The sequence below is a fragment of the Chionomys nivalis genome (genome assembly GCF_950005125.1).
Source record: "Chionomys nivalis chromosome 23 unlocalized genomic scaffold, mChiNiv1.1 SUPER_23_unloc_1, whole genome shotgun sequence".
Lineage (NCBI taxonomy): Eukaryota > Metazoa > Chordata > Mammalia > Rodentia > Cricetidae > Chionomys > Chionomys nivalis.
Window position 1 is genome coordinate 1,332,972 of NW_026646869.1, and position 24,315 is coordinate 1,357,286.

The 24,315-nt window shown below is 54.3% G+C and overlaps 1 protein-coding gene across 4 annotated transcripts in view; it reads right to left on the reverse strand.

Moving 5' to 3' along the window:
* Myh14 (myosin heavy chain 14) overlaps positions 1-24,315 on the reverse strand; it is a 72,126-nt gene that overhangs the window by 10,843 nt on the left and 36,968 nt on the right. For all 4 annotated transcript variants that reach the window (XM_057760992.1, XM_057760989.1, XM_057760991.1 and 1 more), the window contains 24 exons: positions 23,679-23,774; positions 21,355-21,473; positions 19,889-20,041; positions 19,630-19,803; positions 18,925-19,098; positions 18,518-18,632; positions 15,307-15,494; positions 14,473-14,594; positions 13,965-14,034; positions 13,440-13,600; positions 12,677-12,785; positions 11,842-11,973; positions 11,110-11,316; positions 10,665-10,802; positions 10,283-10,406; positions 9,942-10,113; positions 8,537-8,749; positions 7,193-7,337; positions 6,817-7,023; positions 5,992-6,096; positions 5,760-5,912; positions 4,756-5,004; positions 3,340-3,552; positions 486-698 (listed from right to left, as the gene is read on the reverse strand). In XM_057760992.1, the coding sequence (XP_057616975.1) occupies positions 486-698; positions 3,340-3,552; positions 4,756-5,004; positions 5,760-5,912; positions 5,992-6,096; positions 6,817-7,023; positions 7,193-7,337; positions 8,537-8,749; positions 9,942-10,113; positions 10,283-10,406; positions 10,665-10,802; positions 11,110-11,316; positions 11,842-11,973; positions 12,677-12,785; positions 13,440-13,600; positions 13,965-14,034; positions 14,473-14,594; positions 15,307-15,494; positions 18,518-18,632; positions 18,925-19,098; positions 19,630-19,803; positions 19,889-20,041; positions 21,355-21,473; positions 23,679-23,774 (3,752 nt within the window). The remainder of the gene's footprint in view (positions 1-485; positions 699-3,339; positions 3,553-4,755; positions 5,005-5,759; positions 5,913-5,991; positions 6,097-6,816; positions 7,024-7,192; positions 7,338-8,536; positions 8,750-9,941; positions 10,114-10,282; positions 10,407-10,664; positions 10,803-11,109; positions 11,317-11,841; positions 11,974-12,676; positions 12,786-13,439; positions 13,601-13,964; positions 14,035-14,472; positions 14,595-15,306; positions 15,495-18,517; positions 18,633-18,924; positions 19,099-19,629; positions 19,804-19,888; positions 20,042-21,354; positions 21,474-23,678; positions 23,775-24,315) is intronic.

Here is a 24,315-nt window from a genome sequence, read left to right on the forward strand (position 1 = left end):
TGCCTGCTGCCATGCTCCCTGTCATGATGATAATGGACTGAACCTTTGAAACTGTACGTAAGATCTGGCTGTCCTGGAACTTTGTAGACCAGGCTGGCCTTGAACTCACGGAAATCTGCCCGTCTGTCTCCCAAGTCCTGGGATTAAAGGCGTGTGCCATCACTACCACCAGGCCTATAAGAGTTGCCATGGTCATGGTGAACTTGGACAAGAAGTCTATTTAAACTTCCTAAGGAAAAGTCTAGAGACACCTGCATGTGACTTAGGCTGGCAGTGAGGGGCAGGAGGGGAGGCTGTACATGACACCTGGTAGATTACTATGGCACATGTGTGTGTCACTGCCTCCTGGCAGAACACAAAGATGGCTTTCTGGGTGGAAGTAGACAGCAAGGGGACCCTGATGGAGACGCTCTAGAGGGGAACTCCCTTTCCGCGTGCGTTCATCAGGAGGGACAGGTGCCCTGCAGCCACCTGCTGGACAGTACCTGCTTGGCCAGCTGCCTCCGCCTCTCCTCGCCCGCATCATCACGGCCCTGCAGGTCACGCTCATGCTGAGCCTTCAGGGCTTGCACGGTCACCTCCAGGCGCAGCTTGGCGTCTTCTGTGGCGGTCAGCTCATCTTCCAGTTCTGTCACCTGTGTCCGCAGGTCATTGGCTGCCTGTTCAGCCACCCGGCGGGCTCGCTCCAGCTCGTGCACCTAGTGGGAGAGGAAGTGAGTCCGAGTCCTGGGCTGGGATTAAGATGGTGTCCCAGTTGAGCAGGGGGACTGTGATGACAGCCGGGAGAAGGGCCTCAGTGAGTCATCCCCTCACACTGCCTACTAAGCACCTACCTTAAATCATCCTAAATTATCTGAAAACATTTTATGGAAACCTGTATGAGACGGTTTTAATTGTTGTGACACACTCTAAAATTGCCTGGGAAGAAGGTTTCAGCAAGGGGCTTTCCAGGTCAGGTTGGGCTGTGATGACCCTTCTGTGTTAATTGACATGAAAGGACCGCCCACTGGTCTGGGTCCTGCACTGCATTCTCTCTGCTCTTTACTGTGAAAGTGACCAGTGCGTCTCAAGTTCCTGCCTTGACACCTGCCAGCGGTGGGCTAGAAGCTGGAGTTTAAACCCTTTCTCCCTTCAGTTGTTTCTGCCGGGTGTCACCAGAGCGGCAGAGGCATAGCTAGGATCATGTGCACTGTGTAGGCAGAAACCCCCTAATCCAAAAAACCCAATTTACAAAGAAAACCACTTGAAGGGCAATAAAAGTAAAATATCCCAACAGGTGTGTCCACAGGCAGCCCACTGGCATGTGGCCTTTATGGACAAAGCCTGTCACAAAAGCATGCGCTAGGAGCTACAGAAACGCCCTAAGATGAGCACACTGCTGCTCTTCCAGCGCCCTCTTCTGGTCTCTGAGGGTACTGTATGCATGTGCTGCACATACACACATGCAGGCAAAATATTCATACACATAAAATAAATACATTAAAAAAACTAAAAAAAAAAACAAACCCAAAACTATAACTATGGACTGACAGCTGGGGAACCTGCATGGGGCCAAACTAGGCCCTGTGAATGTAGGTGACAGTTATGTGGCTTGATCTGTTCGGGGGGGCCTTAGGCCAGGACCTATCCCAGGTGCATGAACTGGCTTTTTGGAGCCCATTCCCTATGGTGGGATACTCTGCTCAGCCTTGATGGGGGGGTAAGTGGGGGAAAGGGGCTTGTCCTGCCTCAAGTTGGTATGTCAGACCTTGTTGACTCCCCAAGGGAGGCCTTACCTCCTCTGAAGGGCGGATGGGGGATGGGAGGGGGAACTGGGGTTGGTATGTAAAATGAAAAGTAAATTTTTTTAAATAAAAAAAAACGAAGAAAGGAAAAAACAAAGTCATAAATTTCCTTAAACACGAGTTCTGCTTTTTGTTTGATTTTTGGTAACTCAACTGTTCTAGTCTTAGAGTCTGAGCTCGAAAGTATCAGATGGTGAGGTCAGGAAGGTGGACATGGAGGTAAAACATCCAGATGTGACTTTGTCTCACAGTCAAACACAGTGGATGAGAAATGTAAAAACCACCTCAAGTACACAGGAAACCAGAGCAGACTCCAGTTCAGACCCTACGAGGTCAGTCGTCCCCTGCTCCGCAACTCACCTGCACACACACACACACAACACACACGCACACACGCACACATACACACACACACCACACACACACCATACGCACGCACACACACATACATACCACACACACACACACACTGCTGCAGCCCAGTCTTCCCTGATGGGGCTGATATACTTGCCATGATGATCTTGAGGTGCTCAGGTCTTTCCCCTTCCCTGCAGCTGCCATCTTCCCTCACTGCACAGACCCATGACTATGCTGAATTTGCATGTATGTGTGTCACACACACGTGTGCCAGTGTACAAATAATCTGCAGGAGTCTGTTCTCTCCTTCTACCATGTGGGCCCCAGGGGTCGAACTGAGGTCAGCAGGTTTGGGGGTGAGCGCCTCTATCCTCCGAACCCTCTTGCTAGCCAGACATCCTTACACTTCACTATTCACAATGTCTGTGCCTTCTGGAGGAAATCTAGGTCATGTGGTATGGAACTTGGCCCTTGTGTGGTTGGCACTCACTGCTGACATGGCCTAGGGTCGCCTGTGGAGGGCCTGCGGCACTGCCCGGGCCAGACTTCTCTGTGGGCGCATCTGCTTATTAACACAAGAGAGCCTCGTCTTCCATGGTAGCATCCTACCTAGGCAGCTGGTCCTGTGCTGAATAGGAAAGCTAGCTAGCCTGATGGGACGGGGGAGGAAGGCAACCAAGAACACAACACACAAACAAAGTCACTGTGGTGAGGGCACATGCTGTTAATCCCAGCACTTGGGAGGCAGAGGCAGGAGGATCTCTGAGTTTGAGGCCAGCCTGGTCTACAGAGCGAGTTCTAGGACAGCCAGGGCTACACAGAGAAACCCTGTCTCAAAAAACATACAACAACCAACCAAAAAGCCAAAACAAAACCATGTGTGTGTCTATGTGTGTGTGTATATGAGGGGGGGTTCTGTCCACACCCTGCAAGTGTGTGTAGAACGCTCATTCAGCCTTTGGTGAGTGCAGCTCTTGGCTGCTGTGTTAACACGACTGGGGTGTCTGCTGTGTTAACACGACTGGCGTGTCTGCTGTGTTAACACGACTGGGGTGTCTGCTGTGTTAACACGACTGGGGTGTCTGCTGTGTTAACACGACTGGCGTGTCTGCTGTGTTAACACGACTGGGGTGTCTGCTGTGCTGCACACATGCATGTGCTCGCAATCCCCATCACCACGCTGCCCACGCGTGCTTACGTTCTTGCCCACGTCGTCCTTGCTGCTCAGCAGTGCTTCCAGCTCAGCCCGCAAGGCCCGGTTCTGCCTTTCCAGCTCCTCCCGCGCCTCCTGTTCCTCCTCCAGGGCCCGTGTCAGGGAGAGGGCCCGGGCCTCTCGCTCCCGGCCTTCAGCCTCCACCCGCTCACGGTCTTCCACAGCCCGCAGTACGGCAGCCTTCTCCTCTGCCAGGAGCTACAGGGAAAGATGCAGGGGAGATGGGTTGACTGGAAGGAGAAGGGCAGAGTAGAAGAGGGAAGAGGAGAGGAAGAAGGGAGACACTAGAGACAGAGCTAGAAATGGAGAGACACAGAGAGACAAGAGATGGGCAGGGAGAGGGACAGAGCTAGCCAGTCTTTCTGGGGATGCCCTGCCACTAAGGCTGGAATTGCAGGCGGCCACCACACCCAGCCAGCATTTACATGGATGTTGGGGTAGCCAGACTCAGGCTGCCTCCCAGGCCTCTGAAACTCTTTCCATCAGCTACAAAGGCACATGACCTTCTGTAGAGAAAGATTAAATAGATCGCTGCATCTGGTGTGAATCGGGAGTGATGGCAGAGTCTTTGTACATGGTCGGGGACTCTATGAGCAGCCTGAAGGATCACAGCCTTTGCATAACTCATTCCTGAGACATACCTGGCAGACCAGAATGCTTAGGTTCTGGTTGAGAAAGTCGACTAGCTAAAGGTACATTTTGTGTGGCTTTGGTTCTCCAGAGCGGATCCCCTGCTGCTGGCAGAGGCAGAATTGGAGTCTGGAGTGAGAGACACAACAACCTTCACTACAGAAACTCCCATCCATAACTTGGGAACGGTGGGCACGACATTGTACCAGGTGGAGGGGACTCTGACTTCTGTCCGTCCACTCTCCTCTTCCACACGCTGCTGTGCTCTGCAGACTCACTGCAGACCCAGTGTGGCCATGGACCAAAACCTCCGAACTCATGAGCCAAAACCTTTCCATCTCATGAGTCAGTTGCCACCAACATTTGCACAGTAACAGAATGCTGACGGGCACACAACCTCTGATGCCTGCAGTGATTATTTTATTCCTCAGGCTGTGGAATCCTGGCACGATTCCCATTTTCTAGCTGGGTAAACTGAGGCTGAGGTGGGAGCAGCAACACACAGGGAAATGGAGGATGTGAGCCCCATCGGGGGCACAGAGAGGGTATTCTGCATAGCATTATCAAACTGGGACACTCAGGCAATCGGGTGACACCGTGACCCTCAGGATGGCCTGATTTAGAGGCAATACCTGCCTGGCTGTGACATCACTCCTGTGCACACTTCAAAATCCATCTCACATGTCCCCTCTCCCCAGCAAGTTTCTACCTAATATTCAAATAGGTTTCAGGTTCCTCAGGGTAGCTAGCTGGGTAAACCAAGGCACTCACCTGGTCAAACTTACGCTGCTTCTTCTCCAGCGTGCTCACAAGCTGCTTCTGCTGCCCCAGGTCCACTGTGGCATCGTCCAGTTCCTGCTGCAGCCGCCGCCGGGCTCGCTCCAGCCTCTCCGCTGCCTCGGTCTTTTCTGCCAGGCGCTGGGCCAGGGCCTCCGCCTCCCTGGCTGCACGGCGCCGAGCCTCCTCCCCAGCCTCCAGCACCCCAGCCTCTTCCTCCTGGCGTCGCCGCCATTCCGAGAGCTGCAGAGAAGAGAAGGGTGTGGAAGCCACAGCTGTGAGTGACTGTGGTGTGGGCTCCTGGAACCCTGTGTCCTGGGTGCCAACTGAGGCCTGAAGATGGGAAGGAGCTGACCACTGGGCCCTCCTGCCTCATGGCAGCTGAGACCCTGAGGACTGTCAACCCTGCTCTTCCAGGGTGTTGCCATCTTCAGCACGACCCAAGGCTCAGTCCAAATGGGACCAAGACCAAGGCCAGGTGACAGGCTGAGGAAGAAGAGAAACAATCTGAGGAGGCCCCAGGCTGGGGAAGAGTCTCTATGGAGATGGGTTCTGAAGCCCACAGAGCCTGCCAATGGAAGACTTCCCACACACAGGGTCAGAGTTATAGGAAGGGACTCCTAATTTGGTGGGGAGACTCATGGGTAGAATAGTCACAGCCCAAGGTAGCCAGAACTTGGTCAGAGTAAAATGGAGAATTACAAGGGAGGGAAGACCCTAAGTCTGGACGAGCAAAGGTTTGCAGGCATCACTGGGAAGTTCAGGCAGAGGCTCTGTCCAGAGCACTGGGGAGTCATAACCGGCTATGAGAACCGGTGAACAGAGCCCTTGCGCCAGCTGGGGAGGGAGCGGGGGCTCCGGAGGAGCCCATGTGATGACCCACAAGGCCGGAGGGCGTGTGTGGGTAGGAAAGGCAAGGGCAGGCATGGCGGTGGGGAACAGCCTGGGACACTGGGTACAACGGTGTAAGGGCCACGGTCCCTGGTCTCACTGCCTACCTGGGCCTGGGCGCTCTGCAGCTCACGACCAACCCGCTCCCTGGCAACCACTTCCTCTTCCATCTGCTCCCGAAGTCCGGCCGCCTCGGCCTCCAGGGCACGCACACGGGACCCCAAGGCCAGCTTTGCCCTGGTCTCCTCCTGCAGCAGTTCCTGTGGGTGGAAGGGATGGTGGGGGTCAGGTCCAGTCAGAGGCAGGGCAGAGCATGGCGCTGGGGAATGAGCAGGTCACCTGGGTGTCGTGCAGCTGGGACTCCGCACTGCTCAGCTCCTTGCCCAGCCTGATGGCCTTGGACTCAGCCTCGCTCAGTGACGTGGACACGCTTTCAAGTTCAGCCTGTGAAGAGGAGGGAATTCAACATGGTGGGCCCTGTTGGTCCTCTGTCCCAACCTCTACATACATGGGTGGGACGCCAGCAACGTGGCCAGAAGCTACTCTGCAGTCTAGCACAGTGCTGCCATGGGGCCCAGAACAACAGTGTTCCCAGAAGAGAGGGATTGCTGGGCCCTGTGTCCACGGGGAAATTTGAGCCTGATCTGAAGAGGGAGCAACAGCCACATCACCAACTGGGTGACGTGGACAATGAATCGTAGACACGGATAAGGGAACACCGTTCAGCAATGAGAGGGGACGAGGGGGACGGGTGATGAGGGGACACCGTTCAGCAATGAGAGGGGATGAGGGGGACGGGTGATGAGGGAACACCATTCAGCAATGAGAGGGGACTAGGGGGACAGGTGATGAGGGGACACCGTTCAGCAATGGGAGGGGACGAGGGGGCCGGGTGTGGTGGCGCACACCTTTAATCCTAGCACTCAGGAGGCAGAGATTGATGGATCTCTGTGTGTCCAAGTTCAGCCTGAACTACAGAGCGCATTCCAGGGTAGCTAGGCCTACATAGTGAGAGACCCTGTCTCAAAAACTAAAAATACTTGAGCCAAACTAGATAGGGGTGGGGTCATTGTTTTTGGTCTGTCCTTGTTGCCCTATGTGGAGTGGAACTACTCACAGGTCCCCCCCCCAGGGTCACGTGACACCTCACCCCACCCCACCCACCTGGGTTCTCTGCAGCTTCTCGGCAGCCTCGGTCCGAGACCTCTCTACATCACTGGCTCGGCCCTGGACCTCCTGCAGCTGGGACTCCAGGCGGCGCCTCTTCTGCTCACCCTCCTGTCTTGAGGTCTGCAAGCTGCTCAGCTCAGCCCTCAGCTCAGACACCTCGGCCTCCAGGGTTAGCCGGGTCTTCTCCCACACACTTTTGCCCTGTAAGGAGATGGCTGGAGTTGCTGGGGCTCCACGATGGCTTAGCCTTGATCTCGTGGTTTTATTCGGCATTTCCTTTTCACCATGGACCCCACCGAGTGATTACTCAATTAACACTTATACAAGGCTGTGCATATCCCCGAGCGTGGCTGGCCCACTATGGACTCACCCTCCGGGCTTGCTCTAACTGCTCTGCCAGCTCTCCCAGGGCCTGGCCATGCCTCTGCCTCAACTCCTGCATGGCCACCTCATGAACGCGAGCCTCCTCTTCCAAAGTCTTCTTCAGCTCTGTCACCTCCTGCTCCCTCTTTGACCTTTGATGGTGGAAGAGGGGAGGAGACAGGAATTTAGAACAGAGGACTTGTAGAATGTGGTTTTTCTCCTTTTCCTTTAAGGAGGGACCATACAGTCTTTGCTTCCTGGATGTAAAACCCGGCTTATGTGCCCATCACCCCAGTGACCAGCTGGAGGCGCTGCTCTGAACGGAACGGATGAAGAGCCTTTGGGACACAGGTCCAGCTAGTACAGGAGGCTCAGGGTTATAGCAGACTGGTTCCCGCCCTAGTCCAGCTGCTGTTCCGTCAAGATTAGAGCCAGCTCTACTGCAAGCTCCCCACCAGACAGGAGAGGCTTCTGCCAGTGGAAGCCACCTCCTTGCCACGGCTCACGAGCTAAAGCACATCTCCCTCTCAAGCTGTCTCTTGTAAGGTATTTGCTGTGTAACAAATACACTTCCCAAGGTGTCTGGGTAGAGATGTACGAGGGGGAATGGGTCAAAGGTCAACTCCTAGCACCACTCAGGCCATATTCAAAGGGCCAGTGCTCAGCATGCCCTCCCAGAGGCTCTCCTATAAGCTGACTTCCATTTTCTTTATTTTATTTATTTATTTATTTATTTTTTTGGTTTTTTGAGACAGGGTTTCTCTGTGGTTTTGGAGCCTGTCCTGGAACTAGCTCTGTAGACCAGGCTGGTCTCGAACTCACAAAGATCCGCCTGCCTCTGCCTCCCAAGTGCTGGGATTAAAGGCGTGCGCCACCACCGCCCGGCCATTTTCTTTATTTTTACTTCTCTCTCTCTCTCTCTCTCTCTCTCTCTCTCTCTCTCTCTCTCTCTCTCTCTGTCTCTCTCTCTCACATGTACATATGACTGTAGTACCCAAGGAGGCCAGAAGGGGGCATCATATATCCCAGATATCTAGAGCTATAGGAACTTGTGAGCTGCCATGTGGGTACTAGAAACTGAACTCAGGTCCTCTGTAAGCGCGGCCAGTGTTCTGACTGCTGAGCCATCTCTCCACTCCTAAGACTTGGCATTGAGTGTTCTCAATGGTCTGCAGTTCCTTTATGTGCCTCTGGTTTGAACGTCTCTAAGACTGGGGTGGTCTGAGGGCGCTGCAAGGATCTGACTCTTCCATTCATATCTGCAGAGCTGGTTCCCATGTGGGTGGTGGCTCTGTCCGGATGTGCCCCACCCACCACATCCTCCCAGCCCAGGCCACCATCCTCTCCTTACCGCAGCTCCTGCTGGGCGTTGGTGGAATCCAGTGTGTCCTCTAGCTCCCCACGCAGGGCCTCCAGCTCCTCTCCCAGGTCCCGGCGCTGCTTCTCTGCCTTGGCCCTGGCTGCCCGCTCAGCCTCCAAGTCCTCCTGAGCCTCGGCCAGGCCGGCCTGTGCCTCTCGCAGGGACTTGAGCAGCTGGGCACGAGCTCCGCCCTCCTCCTCTGCCCTGGGGGTGTGACAAGGATCAGGGAGGGGTTGGCACCCAAGCAGGCAGAGCTGAGTGTGAACAGCTCAGATGTAGGTTCAAGTCTTGGCTCTGTCATTGATTGTGTGAGTCCTGTTCCTAAATCCTTCATGTTCCTAAGTGTGCAGCAGGATGCTCTCCACAGTTCCGGGCAACACTGGGCTCCTGCTATGTGCCCAGCCCTTTACATGGGTCTTCTTTGGAGGTTTGTTGTTGCTGTTTTCTAGGACAGGATCTTTCTAACTTGCTCAGGATAGCCTTAAACTCATGGCAATGCTCCTGTCTCAGCCTGGAGCTGGGATGGCAAGCATGTGCCACCTTTCTGGGCCACTTTAACTTTTGTGTACAAGTGGGGGCCAGTGTCTTTTTTTTTTTTAAAGACTTATTTATTTATTTATTTATTTAATTTATTTATTTTTTGATTTTTCAAGACAGGGTCTCTCTGTAGCTTTGGTGCCTGTCCCGGAACTAGCTCTTGTAGACAAGGCTGGCCTCGAACTCCCAGAGATCCTCCTGCCTCTGCCTGGGATTAAAGACGTGTGCCACCACCGCCCGGCTTTATTTATTTATTTTGCATGCAGTGTTCTGCCTGCATGTGTGCCTTCAGGCCAGAAGAGGGCACCAAATCTTAGATGGTTGTGAGCCACCATGTGGTTGCTGGGAATTGAACTCAGGACCTCTGGAAGAGCAGCCAGTGCTCTTAACCTCTGATCTCTCCAGCCCCAGTGTCCTCTTCAAATCATTTCTCCACCTTAATTTTTTAAGGATTTTTTTTATGTGTGTGAGTGTTTGGCTGCAAGTGGGCACATGCCCCACACGAGCAGTGTCCAGGGCCAGGAGAGAGCTGTATCCCACGGAACTGAAGTTACAGACGGCTCTGGGCCTCCATGTGGGTGCTGGGACCTGAATCTGGGTACTCTCCAAGAGCAGCCAGTGTTCCTAACCACTGAGCAGCCCCAGGCTTTCTAATTCACATACTAACACCTCTGGAATGGACCTGGACTCACAAGCCGAGCTTTCTTGGAAGACTTGCCACGCAATGTGGGCACCGTCTTTCAATAGGCGCCGTAGCTGGCACATGGTAGCGGCTCGATGAGTGTGGAGCCACATCACATGCTGGGTCCCTTCTGGCCCCGGTGGAGACAGGAGGAGGAGCTGCCCCTGGGGAAATCACCTGACCAGGGCCGCCTGCAGCTCGTCCTCCTTGCGGCCCAGCTGTGCAAGCAGCTCCTCCGCCCGCTGCTTCTGCTCCACCATCTGCTCCTGCAGCTCAGAGCTCTCCCCGTCCAGGCGCCGCTTCAGCTTCTCCAGTTCCTGGCGGCCTTTCTCCTCCTTCTTTAGCCGGTCTGTGGGCACCAGGACAGGTGAGGGCTTCGCCTGAGGTCAAACCCTGTCTGCCTCCTCTCTGACCCCCTAGCTGCCAGCATGCAGCATGCACACAGCCCACCCTGGCTCAGCTGCACACAGCCCACCCTGCTCAGCTGCACACAGCCCACCCTGGCTCCGGCTGCTCACCTTCCATGTCTGCAATTGTGGCTTCATATTTGAGCCTCAGCTTGTTGAGGCTCTTGACTTTCTCCTCCTCTTCGGCTGCCTGTGAGGAGAACTCAGCCAGACGCTCCTCCAGCAGCCTCCGCTCCTGGAGACAGAAGAAAGTCAGACCCTTGGCCTCCCTGCTACCCTTTCCTCCTCTGCTCTCTGGGGCCTGGGCCCAGGCCACCTCCCAGGTACTCATCCGACACATTAAGCCGCCAGCACACAGAAGGCCAAGGCTGCTCTTATGAACAACCTGGCAGGCCACCCCACGGGGCAGCACATCCTCACATCACCCCCCAGTTTGCCTGGCCAGCGGGAGACCATCTACCATATCTTGCTTTGGTGTGTCCCTAGCCCCCACCTTGCTCAGCTTGGCATTCTGGTCCTCCAGAAGCAGCAGGTCCTCCTCAAACTTCTTCATCTTGGCCTCTGTGGTCACCTTCTCCAGCTGCAACTTCTGCCGGGCACCCTCCTCAGCTTCCAGGTGGCTCTCCAGCTCCTGAAGTGGGGACGGGGGGGGGGACAGAAGGGACCTCAGGGGCTGAGGCTTCACACAGGTTCACACCCTGAGTGACACTGGGCAACATCAGCCTTTCCTGTCTTCCCTTGCCATTCATTTGCTTGACAAGCACTTACTGAGTGCCTAGTGTATACTGGGCACCATCTCAGACCCTGAAGATGGATAACAATCTGCATCCCTGCAGAAGGGTTCTAATGTTCTCTCAGTGCACACGGATTTGGGAGAAGAGTCACAGGATAGGGGCTGCCCAGGGTGGACGTGGACGGGGTGCCTGGGTTCCCCACACCTGTATGTGCTGCTGCAGCCGCTTCTTCTCGCCCTGCAGCTGTCGGCTGCACTCCTCTTCTTCGCCCACCCGAGCCTCCAGCTCTGACACCACCAGCTCCAGCTCCTGCTTCCGGGCGGACAACCGAGCCCGAGTCTCCTCGGCCTCAGAGCACAGCTCCGCTTCAGCACGCAGCTGCTCAGTCAGGCGTAAGCGCTCCTCCTCCAGCTGTGGGTGGGGGTACCAGTTAGGGCCCCCACTCAGACTGTCCCCACAGCTCCTATAACCTTCCTTAACCTCACGCCACATACCCAGCCCGGGCACAGCCAGACACTGTCCCTCAAGTGCTGATCTAGCCCCTCCCACCTACACAGCCCTGCCACAGCTCCACCCAAAGACCCCTTCACCCCTCACCCTCTTCCACTTATTGTTTGCCCCCAATTGCCATCCCAAGGCACCAAGCCAACCTTAACCCCACCCCTGCCCCTGGGGATCCTGCCCATCACACAGGGCCTGCCCAACAGCCCTCTAAGCTTCCATCTGACCCCTTCCACAGCCCCACCTCCTCACCCTCTTCATTCTGCCTTTCATGTACTGCCCGGCTGCCAGTCACATTCCTCACCAACTTGAGGGTGAGCCATGCACCGCCCCACACTCCACCCAAAGCGCCACTCCTCACACCATGGCCACGCCCACACAGACCCGCCACCATGGCTAGGCCTCACTCCTCATATCACATGGCTTGCTCTTCACCTGTGCCACCCGGCCCTGCAGCTCCCCCACTTCACGGGCACTCTGCTGCTGCAGCTCCTGAACTTTCTGCAGCTCCTGGGCACGCGCCTGCAGAACCTCGTCCTGTCGTGTCACCTGCAGCAGAGGCTTCACCTGCGGGAAAAGCACAGTAGTTTCAAGAACGGAATCCACCCGATGCGTGCGACCCGCCATCCTTGCTGTGAACCTGAAGGTAGTCTGGGGGTGCCCTGGCGCACTCTGGGTCCAGCTGCACCTGAAGCTGCCTGGACTTTTGGTTTGGTGGTTTTGAGCCAGGCTCTCATGTAAGCCAGGATTGCTCACCTCTTTCTCCCCCACATTTACTGATTTACTGCGTGGGCATGCTGACACCTAAAGTCAAAGCCCTCACAGAAGACAATCTCTCCTTCCACAGCGCGGGGGGTCAGGGACTGAACTCATGGCATCAGGCTTGGCAGAGGGCGCCCTTAATCAGCCAAGCCATGTTATCACCTCTCCCGCCCGTGTTTTCTGAGACCAGATTTTATGTAGCCCAAGTAAGCATCAAACTCTATATGTAGCCCCAAATGACTTAACACCTGATTCTCTGGCTTCCTGAGTTCTGACAGCTGTGTGCGTGCTGAGCAAGCATCCTGCCAACTGAGGTCCAGCCCCAGGCAAGGCCTCACCCTGTCCTCCCCAGCGCACCCTCGCCCACCCCAGTGTCCTGTATCCAACTACTTTAAATCACTTGTCATAGGCGGACAGATTGGCTCCAGTTTACAGCCCTGGGGAACAGAGCCTCCCTCCCCCAGAGCGCAGGCACAGGGTCATCAGGCGCAGGCGCAGCCTCGCTCACCTTGGTGAACAGTCTCCACCACTGCCAGTTCCTCAGCTTGAGATAGGCAGCGCAATTTCTCTGCATCACCCGCAGGGCACTCTGCTGCTGCTGCCTTCTCTGGAAGGCCCTGAGGGACACAGAGGAGAGTGGGAGCCGCCCCCCGGGAGCAGGCACTCTAGATTAGTTACTTCTGAGATGGGGTCTCATGTAGCTCAGGCTAACTATGAACTCCCATCCGCCTACCTCGGCCTCCTCAGGCCTGGTGCATGCTGGGTGAACCTGTGCCAACTGAGCTGGAGCTGGAGTTGCAGCAGAGTTTACAGTCGCCTCACACAGCTGCTCCTGGCTCTGTCCAGGCCTCAGCCTCCCTTCCTTCCGTTCAGTCCACCCCCAACACACCGACCCTGTCCTTGATCCCGCCACCCCCAGCTCCCCAGGACACCTGGGCAAGGTCCACAGACCTCAGCCTGGGGTTGGGGCATCTGTTTGTTCTGAGGAGAGAAGAAACTCCTCTCCAGCTGCCTGCATCCTGAGACAGGCCAGGCGCATGTCACAGGCCCTTACACAGACCAGCTTCTCATCTGTCTCAGGCAGGCAGCTTCCAGCAGGACATGTTACCCCTCCAACTGGGGTCTGAGCAATTAGTTGAGGCCAAACGTATCTTGCTGGACCCCAGCTTTCTGAACTCCTACAGCATGTAGGACCCCAGCTCCCTCTGGGAGTGTGCAGGCCTCAGTTCAGCCTTGGCTCACAACACCTAGCATAGTCTGGCTTCCCTCACCTGCGGGCCAGGTAGCCCCGTGCCGCTGCCTGGAAAGACACTATGATGTCAGTAACCTTCAGATCCCGCTCCTCCTCCAGCTGGGCCAGGACTCCAGCACGGAAGAAGATCTTGCTTTGGCCAACACGGTATAGGTTGGGGTCTAGCTCCAGGGCCTGGATCTGGGAGGTGAGAATGGGGACAGGGACAGAAGGAGATGGAGAAAGGGAACCGGTATCAGGAAGAACAATGGGGAGGTTCCCTTGCCCTCCCCCAGCACCTGAATTCCCTGTTCAGGTGCTACACCTGCCACAGACCCCACTCCCATGCTATGGGCCCCACTCCACCCTAAGGCCCCATGCAACCCTTCCCATATATGCCACCCCAACACCAAAGGCCCTGCGCATGCAGTTAGCACCATCCCCATCTACAGGCCTCACTCCCAGCCACAGGCCCCACCCACCGAGCAGGCTCAGACTCAAACCACAAAGCCTCACCCCTCCACAGGGCTCGTCCCCCCAAACATAGGCCCTTGCCCCTATATACCATCTTCTCACAAGCCTGCTTGCCATCCATGAAACCCTTGGGAATGGCGTTTGGGGTGAGGATCTCATAGCTGCAACCGGAGGGGACAGAGACGGGAAGAGGACCACACGTCATGAGAGACCATATGAACAAGGCTGGTAGAAATGAGGCATGCTAACCACAGCACTGGAACATTTTTGGAATACTGCTTTTTTTGAGACAGGCTCTCACTCACTGTGTAGCTCTGGTTGGCCTGGAACTCTCTATGTAGACCAGGCTGGCCCCGATCTCAAGAGATCTTCCTGTATCTATCCCAGGATTAAAGACATGTGCCACTATGCCCAGCTTCAAGTTCAGTTTTAAAGTATAGAGGATGCTAACTCTGCACATTTCCCCTTCCCCTCTCATATACTGCAGAAGGGAAACAGATTCAATGACCTGGCGGCAAACCCCAAGCTGAGATGGTACTCGACGGGACTTGACTCCCCTTCTACCCAGGCCCCTGGGGCCCTTTGCGGGCCTGGCTCACCGCTGGCGGAACTCCTGGAAGAGGATGCGGTTGGGGAAGCCCTGGCGGCAGATCCGGATACCCTCGAGGACCCCGTTACAGCGGAGCTGGTCCAGAACCAGGCGTGGCTCCAGTTTCCCAGCCTGCAGGGGTGACGGCAGGGTCAGTGGTGGCCACCAGGGTCACCACAGTCAGGGCCAGCCTCTCACTGGGGGATTCTAGGATGGAGCTTTACCACTGAGCAGCACCCTCGGCCCTCTTTCTATATTTTATTTGAAACAAGGTGTTAATAAGCTGCCCAGGCAGGCTTTGAACTGCTGCACTAGGTGAGACCGGCCATGAACTTAACAATTTTTCTGTCTCGTTGTCCCTAGAACAGGACTGACAGACAGGCCTGGCCTGTGCCACCTCCTATCCCAGCAGCCTTTTCCCATTCCTGCTCTTGCTATGCTCCCACCCGCCTCTGGGTGTTGGCACAAGCTGTCTCCCGGAAAACTGCCTCGGCTGTGCAGCTCAGGCCCCTCCCCTCCAGGGAGCCTCCTGTGACTCCACAGCCAGGCAAAACCAACCTGACCCTTCTAACTCTCCAGATTCACTAAACATTCAGTGGGTGGGTGGCTGAATGTGTGTTTATCAAGTACCCTTTTTGCCCTGTCTACCAGCAAACGGGAGAACTGGATGCTCTCCCTGTACTTGTTAGCTCCTTGCTGACACAGGAGGGACTGGAAGAGGCTCATCTCTCTGCCACACAGTGGACACTCAAAAAGTTTAGGTCACAGGAGCAGAGAACCAGACATGGCAGCCACTTGTGCCCATTCAGAGAGCACATCGAGCTGACTGGCCCTTCCTACTCACCCTCTTCTCATGATTGGGGACAATGCAGCGGACAAAACTGGGGTTGGTGTTGCTGAGTGTGGACATGAGGCGGCTCAGAGATTCCTTGTAGAGCTGCCCCACAGTCCGGAACATTCCACGGCGGGGGCGGCCTCCCGGAGGGCCATCCCCAAGGCTGCTCACCTGCTCCAGCCCCACAATGCCTTCCACTGTGGAGGGACAAAGAGGACCAAGGTCAGTTAGCTACAGATTCTGCCATCCTCTTCCCTCAGCCACCACACCCAGCTGCTGAGACTCAGCTTTTAGGAGTGGGGCTAGCTGAGACCGAATGTCTTGCTGTTTACGGGACCTGGCATGTTATACATAACATTGCTTCTTGGCCTGGTCAGAGGCGTGCAGTTGACAGGCAGAGGATCAGAAATGCAGCCACTGGCTTCAAGGTTATATAGCTCAGAAACCAGAAACCCAGGGTCAGAACCTGGCAGTGAGTCTTCACGTGACCTGCCACTGCTGACTCTCCCCAAGTTCAACTCTCTCTGGTGTTCCTATGTAGTCAGTCATTTTCAAAACAACAGATATCATTGATTGTGTTCCTACAGCATAAGGAAGAGCTAAGGTTCTGGGTTCAAATCCCTACTCTGGCACTTACTGGCTGTTGACCTTGAGCAAGATACATAACCTCTCTGTGTTTTTTTTCTTCCTCTTCATTCCTCTTCACCTTCCTTTTTTTCTGTTTCTTTTTGTTTTTCAAGACAGGGTTTCTCTGTGTAGTCCCAGTTGTCCTGGAACTTACTATGTAGACCAGGTTGGCCTCGAACTCACAGAGATCAGCCTGCCTCTGCCTCCTGGGTGCTGGGATTAAAGGTGTGCACCATCGTCCAGCTGTGCTTGTTCTCTTATTTGCACATTAGGTGTTCAGGAAATGCCCTTGTTAAATGTTATCACACTGTGTGTGTGTGTGTGTGTGTGCATATGTGTGTATGTGTCTCTGTGTATGTGCGTATGTGTGCATGCACATGCATGTGTGTGTGAGTGTGTGTATGTGCATATGTGTGCGTGCACACACATGTGTGTGTATGTGTGAGTGTGTGTGCGTATGTATCTGTGTGTGTACAGGGCATGTGTGGAGGACAACCTGTGGGAGCTGGTTCTCTCCTTCCACCATGTGGGTCCTTGGGAGACTGAGCTCAGTCTCGGCAGTACACACACCTTCACTTGCTGAGTCATTTTGCTGGCCCCATCTGTGTATTTTTATTACATGGTCTAGCTAGAAGGCTCCAGAACCACCAAGGGCTCAGAAAGGAGGGAGAGGAGTGGGGACCAACATATCCACCCAGGACCCCTCCCACGGTCCCCATCAACTGTGTTCTACAAGCCTCACCCGTGGGTGCACAGAGAAACCCACCCCCTGGCGGAGAAGCACCAGAGCTGAGTCTCCCCGCAGGTCCAGGGGGTGACGGTGGGAAGGAGCCAAGTAAAGTGAACTGTTGGAGGCCCCCTTGCTCTAGGGACGGGCAGGGAGGGCAGGGAAGATGGCAGTGGTGGGAGAGATTGTGAGAAGGCCGGGGAGAAGGCGGGCGGAAGAGAAGGAAGAAAGAACGGCAGTTAGCACAGAGCAAGCTGGCAGCGACCTTTCGAGCCCGTTCACCTTTACATCAGTGCCCTGTGGTCATTTCCGAGAATTTGGTAGCAAAAAATACTAATAATACAGACACCTTAGGAGCTAAAGTCGCGTTTGTTTTCCTAGTTAGCCCTTTTTGTCCTGGATGCCAGGCAGCTCAATGATCAACTTGATGTACCCACTCCACCTGTAGGGTGATAAATATCTCTTTGCCATTGCCCTGGCTGCTAGGATACGACCAATTCCAGGATCAAGGCAGCTGTAAGTGAGATGAACTTACCCAATTCCCCACCCTTCCCCCCTCCTGCACCTTAAGGTGGCTTTGTTAGAGATCCCACAGGGGAGAAGAGAGTAGCCCTCAGTTGAAGACCAGGACTGTTCTCAGAGCCAGGCACATGGGGTGCGCAGCTGGGGGTGGGGTCGTGATTTTTAGAAAGGATTTATTTTTCTTATTTTTGATAGTGTGTGTGCACACTCGTAAGCGAGTGCAGGTGCCCATGGCGCCCAGAGGTGTTGGATCTTCTGGAGTTAGAGTGGTTACAGGCCGCTGTGAGCCACCTGACACAGGTTTCCTGCTAGAGTGTGTCTGCTCTTAGCCGGGGAGCCATTTTCCAGCCCAATGCAGATCTGATTTTAAGGAACGGCCCAACTTGTTTATTTTCTTTCATTTTCCTTTTTAAGTTTTTTTAAAATGTGATGTTGTTTCTTTTTTGAGACAGGGTCTCTCTGTAGCCCTGGCTGTTCTAGAATTCATGATGTAGACCAGGCTGGGCTCAAACTCACAAAGATCCATTTGCCTCAGCCCCCTGACTGCAGGGATTAAAGGTGTGCGCCACCATGCCTGACTAAAAATATCTATATAAAGTCAGCTTTCCACATATTCAGGCTCTGCAACTCGTGATTGAACAACTAATTAAAAATATTCTAAGGAAAAGAGTATATACTGAACACAGAACAGGCTTTTTCCTGCCACATTCTCTATGCGACAGGGTAGCAGCTATTTACATATAATTTGCATATTGTAATAGTATAGTGGCTTACATATCATTTACATATCACAATAGTGTAACAGCTATTTACATGTCATTTGCATTGTGTTAAATAAATAGGATGAGGGATGACTCAACCTACAGGGAGAGAGGGAAAAAGTATACGGGAAGATGTGTGCGTGTCAAGTCTAAAACTATGGTCTCCGAGTGGCGCACTGTCCTGTGGGTCTCAAGATGACTGCACTTAATTTTCTGGTCTGATTGCATAGGAGACCATTACTGACACTAATATGTCCATGGGCATATATGTCTTATTTCTTATTCTTGTGTATGTTGCTAATTTAAGATAACACATCCATGCATGCATCCATCCACCCAACCCACTCCTCAACCCATCCAGCCTTCCATCCATCTACTCACCCATCTAGATATCTACTGACCTGCCCATCCTCCTCATCACCAACCCATCCACTCACCCATCCCCCAATCAGTCCAGTCTATCTACTCACTGACCCCTCCCCCAACCCCCTCATCCACCCACCCACCCTCCATCCCTCTCTCCCTCTAGCTGCTGCTCCCGCTGGGGGTGGGAAGGAGCACAGGCTCTGGAAGGGGACCTTACCATCCTTCCAGATCTCAGCCGTGAGACGGTCGGTGCTCTGGTGAAGCAAGGCAGCCACGCTGTCGTTCAATGGGTCCATGTTCTTCATCAACCACTCATTGACTTTGTAGTCAACCTGAAGGGAACCAGGCAGATGACAATGTGACTTGGGCTCCCTACATGGCCTTCTCTACACCCCCACCCTCCTGTAGCCTGTCTCTTTGCCCTCCATAACCACAACATCCTTCTAGTTCATTCTGCTCTGGACACACAGGCCTCAGGCCTCAACTCTCAAGCACAGTCTGCTCCCACCTAGGGCCACCTCTGTGGAATTTCACAGGTAGTTGAGCTGGTCTTGAGCCTATATCCCTAAGGCCAAGCGGAGATCCCTGGACCCTTGCGTGGTCCACAGCCAGCCCAGCCCTCACCTTGCCTGCATAGTGCAGGACGCTGAAGTCCGCCTGATCCCGCAGGTGCCTGGGGCGCTGGAACTTGGGGTGGCCGCCCTGCTCTTGGGCTACCTTCTCCACGAAAGACTTGTCCGTGGCCTTGGGGAACCAGCACTCCTCGTCCAGCAGGGCCAAGAGACCTGGAGGGTTGGCCTGACCAACGGGTGAAGGAAGGAACCTAAGTCAGATGTGGCACCTGCGGGCACGGGCTGCGGCTAGCTGTCAGTGACATGAAGTGGCTTGAGGTTGGGGACTTGGGGCAGGGTGGCTCAGCACCTAAGCGCCTGCCTAGCATGCACAAGGCGTTAGGCTCCATCGCCAGACGGAGCCACACACTGACCCAATGTCTGGAACTCAAGTGGGACCTGCGTGGTCCAGAGAGCCCACTGGTCACAGGGATGGGGCAACTGGGGGACATTTCCTCTTTTGGTCTGTGGAGGGCGCTACGGCAGGTGGAGAAGGAGCATTCTCCAGGATGGGTGGGGCAGAGTAGGGCGGGGTTGGGTAGTAGGTGGAGCCAAGCTTTCTGGGTCGTGCCAGTGGACAAGACGGAGCTTCAAGAGTCGGTGATGGTCAGGGGCAAGCTTTGAGAGTCTAGGTGGTGGGCAGAACTGTGTGGGTCTAGCCATGGGCGGGGTGGGGCACTGAGGCTCTGGGCTACGGCCCATTTGTCCTGCCCCTCACCGGCCGCTCGATGAGATCAATGCAAGGCTGCAGGTCCAAGCCAAAATCCAAGAAGGTCCAGGGGATGCCCTCGCGCTGGTACTCCTCCTGCTCCAGCACGAACATGGTGTGGTTGAACAGCTGCTGCAGCTTCTCATTTGTGTAGTTGATGCACAGCTGCTCGAAGGAGTTCAGCTACGAGAGGATTGTGGGATAGAGCGGTGAGCAGGATCAGAGGCACTGGGACTGGAGAGGGGGACAGCAAGACAAGGGTGCACACCTGGAAGATCTCAAAGCCGGCCATGTCCAGGATGCCCAGGAAGGAGGCGCCCTGCCGTGGACTTCTGTCCAGGGCACGGTTGAGCCGCAGAACTAGCCAGCGGAAGAGGCGCTCGTAGGTAGCTTTGGCCAGAGCCTCCAGGGCGAAGTCAGCCTGCAGAGTAATGCATGGTGAGGCCCAGCACGTGACACTGGGGGAGAATCAAGCAGGGCACCCCGAACCTGCGGCCTTCGCAGTTCATCTCCCAACTGCTTGAGTATGAACACTAAACAGGACCACACATATAACACTCTGCCATTACTGAAGTCCCAGAGTGCACCAGGCTCCCGCCCTCCTCCACCGCTTAACTCGGTTTCTATAGCACAGTGAGCTCCAGGTTCAAGCGTTAGGTATTAATTCCAGTACAGACACTCAGAGGATGTGTGATCTCATCCTCTCCATGTCTCAGCTTCTCTGTTCTTATAGGCTGTGGATGAGGCAGAAAGCCAGCGATTCCCAGCTTCTTCCTGTTCCCAGTAGTTTCCACCCGTGGTCACCTCTCTGTCACTACTGTGTCTGAGCCACCACCTTTACCTGGGTTGTGACAGCAGCCCTGAGTTTCCTTGCCTATATATGTAGCCTAAGGAACTATTACAGTAGCCATATTTATATAAAGGACAAATGAAATCAAGTCACTCCCCAGCCCCCCACAGCACCTCCTTCCTGTCGCCCTCTGGCTTCAGAGACCTTCCCTCTCCCTTGCTCTGTTTTGACATCACTAAACCCTTCAGAGGGGAGCCACAGAATGGGACCATCCTTTTCATTCACCTGCTGAGTCTCCCTAGCACAGCGCTTCTCAACCTGTGGGTCACGACCCCCACGCGGTCACATATCAGATATTTACATTACAATTCACAATCAAATTGCAGTTACAAAGTGGCAACGGAACAATTTTGTGGTTGAGGTCACCACAACGTGAGGAACTGTATTAAAGGGTCGCAGCATCAGGAAGATTGAGAATCACCTCCCTAGTACATCCCAAGTCCCTTGAGGAACGTCTTTATTTTGTGCAAATGTGGGCACACATGAGTGTGCAGAGGCCAGAGGTCAAGCTCAGGTGTCTCTCCTCAGGAGGAGTCACTCCCCATCCTGTCTCTTGCTGCACCTGGAGCTGATTCACTTAGCTAGAATGGCTGACTGGTGAGAGCCAGGAACCCTCCTGTCTCCACCTCCCCAGCTTTTGACACGGTTCTGGGTGCCAGAGCCGGGCCCTCGGGCTTACAAGGCAGGCATTGCTGACAGAATCAGCGGCAGGACAGAACCAACTTCTGTCAGCCGTCCTTTGGGTTCAGCCGGTATGCTGTGACGTGTGCACACACCCCCAATAAATAAATGAACAAATAAATGTAATCATAACAACTTAAAAGTCTCAGGATCATAAATCCCCAGCCAGTTCTTCCTGCCCCGCACAGCTGGGTTCCGCATACCTGCTCCTTGGTCTGTGCTTTCTGAACATAATCTCGGCCAACTTTGATGCGGGGTGTGAGAAGGGCTCTGGAGAAGTCGGTCACCCCGAGTCCCAAGAGGCGGCAGAGCTTCTGGGCAGCTGAGGGGGAGAGGAGAGAGAGGAGTTAGCACTGGGAAAAGGGAGGGCTTGAGGGAGGAGCACCATTGCAACCAGCTAAGAACAAATAATAAAAATCTTGTGTGGCCAAAGGTGGCCTTGAACTCACAGAGATCCATCAGACTCTGTCTCCCAAATCCTGGTGTGTGTCACCATGGCCTGACCTCTAGAGGCTTTAGCTTTGCCTCTGGCCTTCAGGTGAGATTTATCAAACACTAATAGTATACCAACACACACACCTCTGGCTGAGCGGAGATGGAGGTGGCTCCCCACTCTTCGCAGCCGTGTCCCGAGTGCCTGAGGAAAACTAGCAGGAAAAGAACCTCAGCACTAAGATGTTAAATAGATGGATGTTTGTGGCGGAGCACGGCGAGGCTGTGTGGGAGGAGTGTTTCCCTTTCTACTCTGAATTAAACCCTGAATCGAGCCATGTTTCCAGGCACCCGTCAGCTTCACGGAGGGAAGGCTTACTCCGCAGAAGAAAAAAGAGGAGCCCAGAAAGATATACATAAAAAAGGCACCAGAGGCAGACATGGTGACACATACTACCTCCCAGCAGCTGAGTCTGAGGCAGGAGGATCGGAATTCGAGGTCATCCTCAACTATAAAGCTGGTTGGGGGCCAAATGAGATCCTGTCTGAACCCGATAGTCCCAACCGCAGAGTTCGAGAAACACCACATAAAGCATTAAGGGGAAAAGCGGCCAGTTTCAGAAAGGCCTGTAGCCAGGCAGTGGTGCACGCCTTTAATCCCAGCACTCGGGAGGCAGAGGTGGGAGGATCTCTGAGTTCAAGACCAGCACGGTCTTCAGAGTGAGTTCCCGGACAGCCAGGGCTAAACAGAGAAACCCTGCCTCGACCCCTCTCTGCTCTACCCCACCAAAAGACTTGTAATGCCGGCCTTCAATTAAGGAAGGCAAACAGGTGTGGCCAACTTGGCACTACCAGGTTGGTAAGTGGCGCCCCCAGTGGCCACAGTGGGCACTGCAGGGCTGGGTGGGTGGGGAGCTGTGCCCCAGTTCCCCAGATTTTTCAGAGCTGTGCAGAGTTTGGGAGTGAGCTGGAGGCTTTTATAACCAGGACAGAGAGTTTTGGATGTCCAGAGGGAGCTGGCCAACTCTATTTCTGTCTCGCTTTCCAGCTACCCGAGCACAGGGTAGGGAAACCCCAGGGGAGACGGCCTAGGATGCAGACATCTCAGGGGTCTGACTGTGGGCAGTTGTCTCTTCTTCTGTGGCAACCAAATCCCAGCATTTGGGAGGCCGGCTTCGAGTCCGAGGTCAGCCTTGGCTACAGTGACATCCTGTCCCAATAAACATAAAAGAAAGCTGGGTGTGGTGGCACCCGCCTTTACTATCAGCACTCAGGAGGCAGAGGGAGGTGCACCTTCGTGAGTTCAAAGCCAGCCTGGTCTACATTTAAAAAAAAAAAAAAAAAGGCTGCACAGGGGACAGGAGTGGGAAAGGGACCACCTGCCACAGCCTTTCCTTTCCCAAGAGGTGGTGCTGCTGCTCACAGCTGATACCACTCACTGGGTGAAGGGAAACGGGCAGACATTTGAGCAGCATGCCTCAGCTTCCCTTCTTTCTTCTACTCAAGGGCTCAAAAATAACAGCTATTTCAGCTGGATGTGGTGGGACAGGACTGTTATCCCAGCGTGTAAGAGGTAGATGCTCACTGGGTGGTGGTGGTGCACACCTTTAATCCCAGCACTCGGGAAGCAGAGACAGGCAGATAGATTTCTGCGAGTTCGAGGCCAGCCTGGTCTACAGAGTGAGTTCCATGACAGGTTCCAAAGCTACAGAGAAACCCTGTCTCGAAAAACAAAACCAAAACCAAAAAACAAAACAAAATGTGGATGCAAGAGGTTTAGGAGTTCAAGGCCATCTTGGGTTACACATGACACAGTGTCAAATAATGAACAGGAAGCAGGGGGCAGGGAGAATTAGTAATTTTCACTGTTTAACAAAAACAAGGAGGGGGATACGAGCCTGGGTGTGGAGGCAGAGGCCTGCAACCCCCGCCTCGGAGATGTAAAGGCGCAAGGATCAAGAGTTAGAAGGACCCAAAGCTGGAGGAAGGGCATCACTCTGACCACTTCCTGCAGTGACCGGGTTGTCTCCAGCAGGGCGCAGGTCAAGCTGCCCTGCTGATCTGTAAGGAGCAGAGGACACTGGCCCAGGGGTACCTGTGTTGTCAGGCATGGTGGCTTGGTCTGTGTTGCGCTCTCTCTTCAGGACAATGTTGCCGAACTGGAGGACTGCCGAGATGGTGCGCAGCATGGCTGTGGAGCAGAACGGAAGAGCATGTGGGGCTGGGGACTCTAGACTTCTAATCACGCTGCAGGAACCCCAAGGTTGTGTTCAGTACCCTAGAACTGAAAGCTCATCTGTGACCTCAGTTGGACTTTTAAAAAAAAAACACTGCAGGGGGTGGGGGGTGGGGGGAGGTGGTCTGGAGAGATGGCTCAGAGGTTAAGAGCACTGGCTGCTCTTCGAGAGGTCCTGAGTTCAATTCTCAGCAACCACATGGTGGCTCACAACCATCTGTAATGAGGTCTTGTGCCCTCTTCTGGCCTGCAGGCAGAACACTGTATACATAAAAAATAAAGGTATCTTTAAACAAGCATCAGAGTCAACACACTCAGCTCTCTGTGTTCAAGCCTTGCTTTGTCCTGTCTGCCCATGAACAAAGAAATGATGTATACAACATTCAAAATAAGCCAGATGTTGAGCTGGGGAGACGGCTCAGTCAGTAAAGCAGCCTGTGCAAGAACAAGGACCTGAGTCTCATTCCCCAGCACCCACATAAAAAGCAGGTGCAGT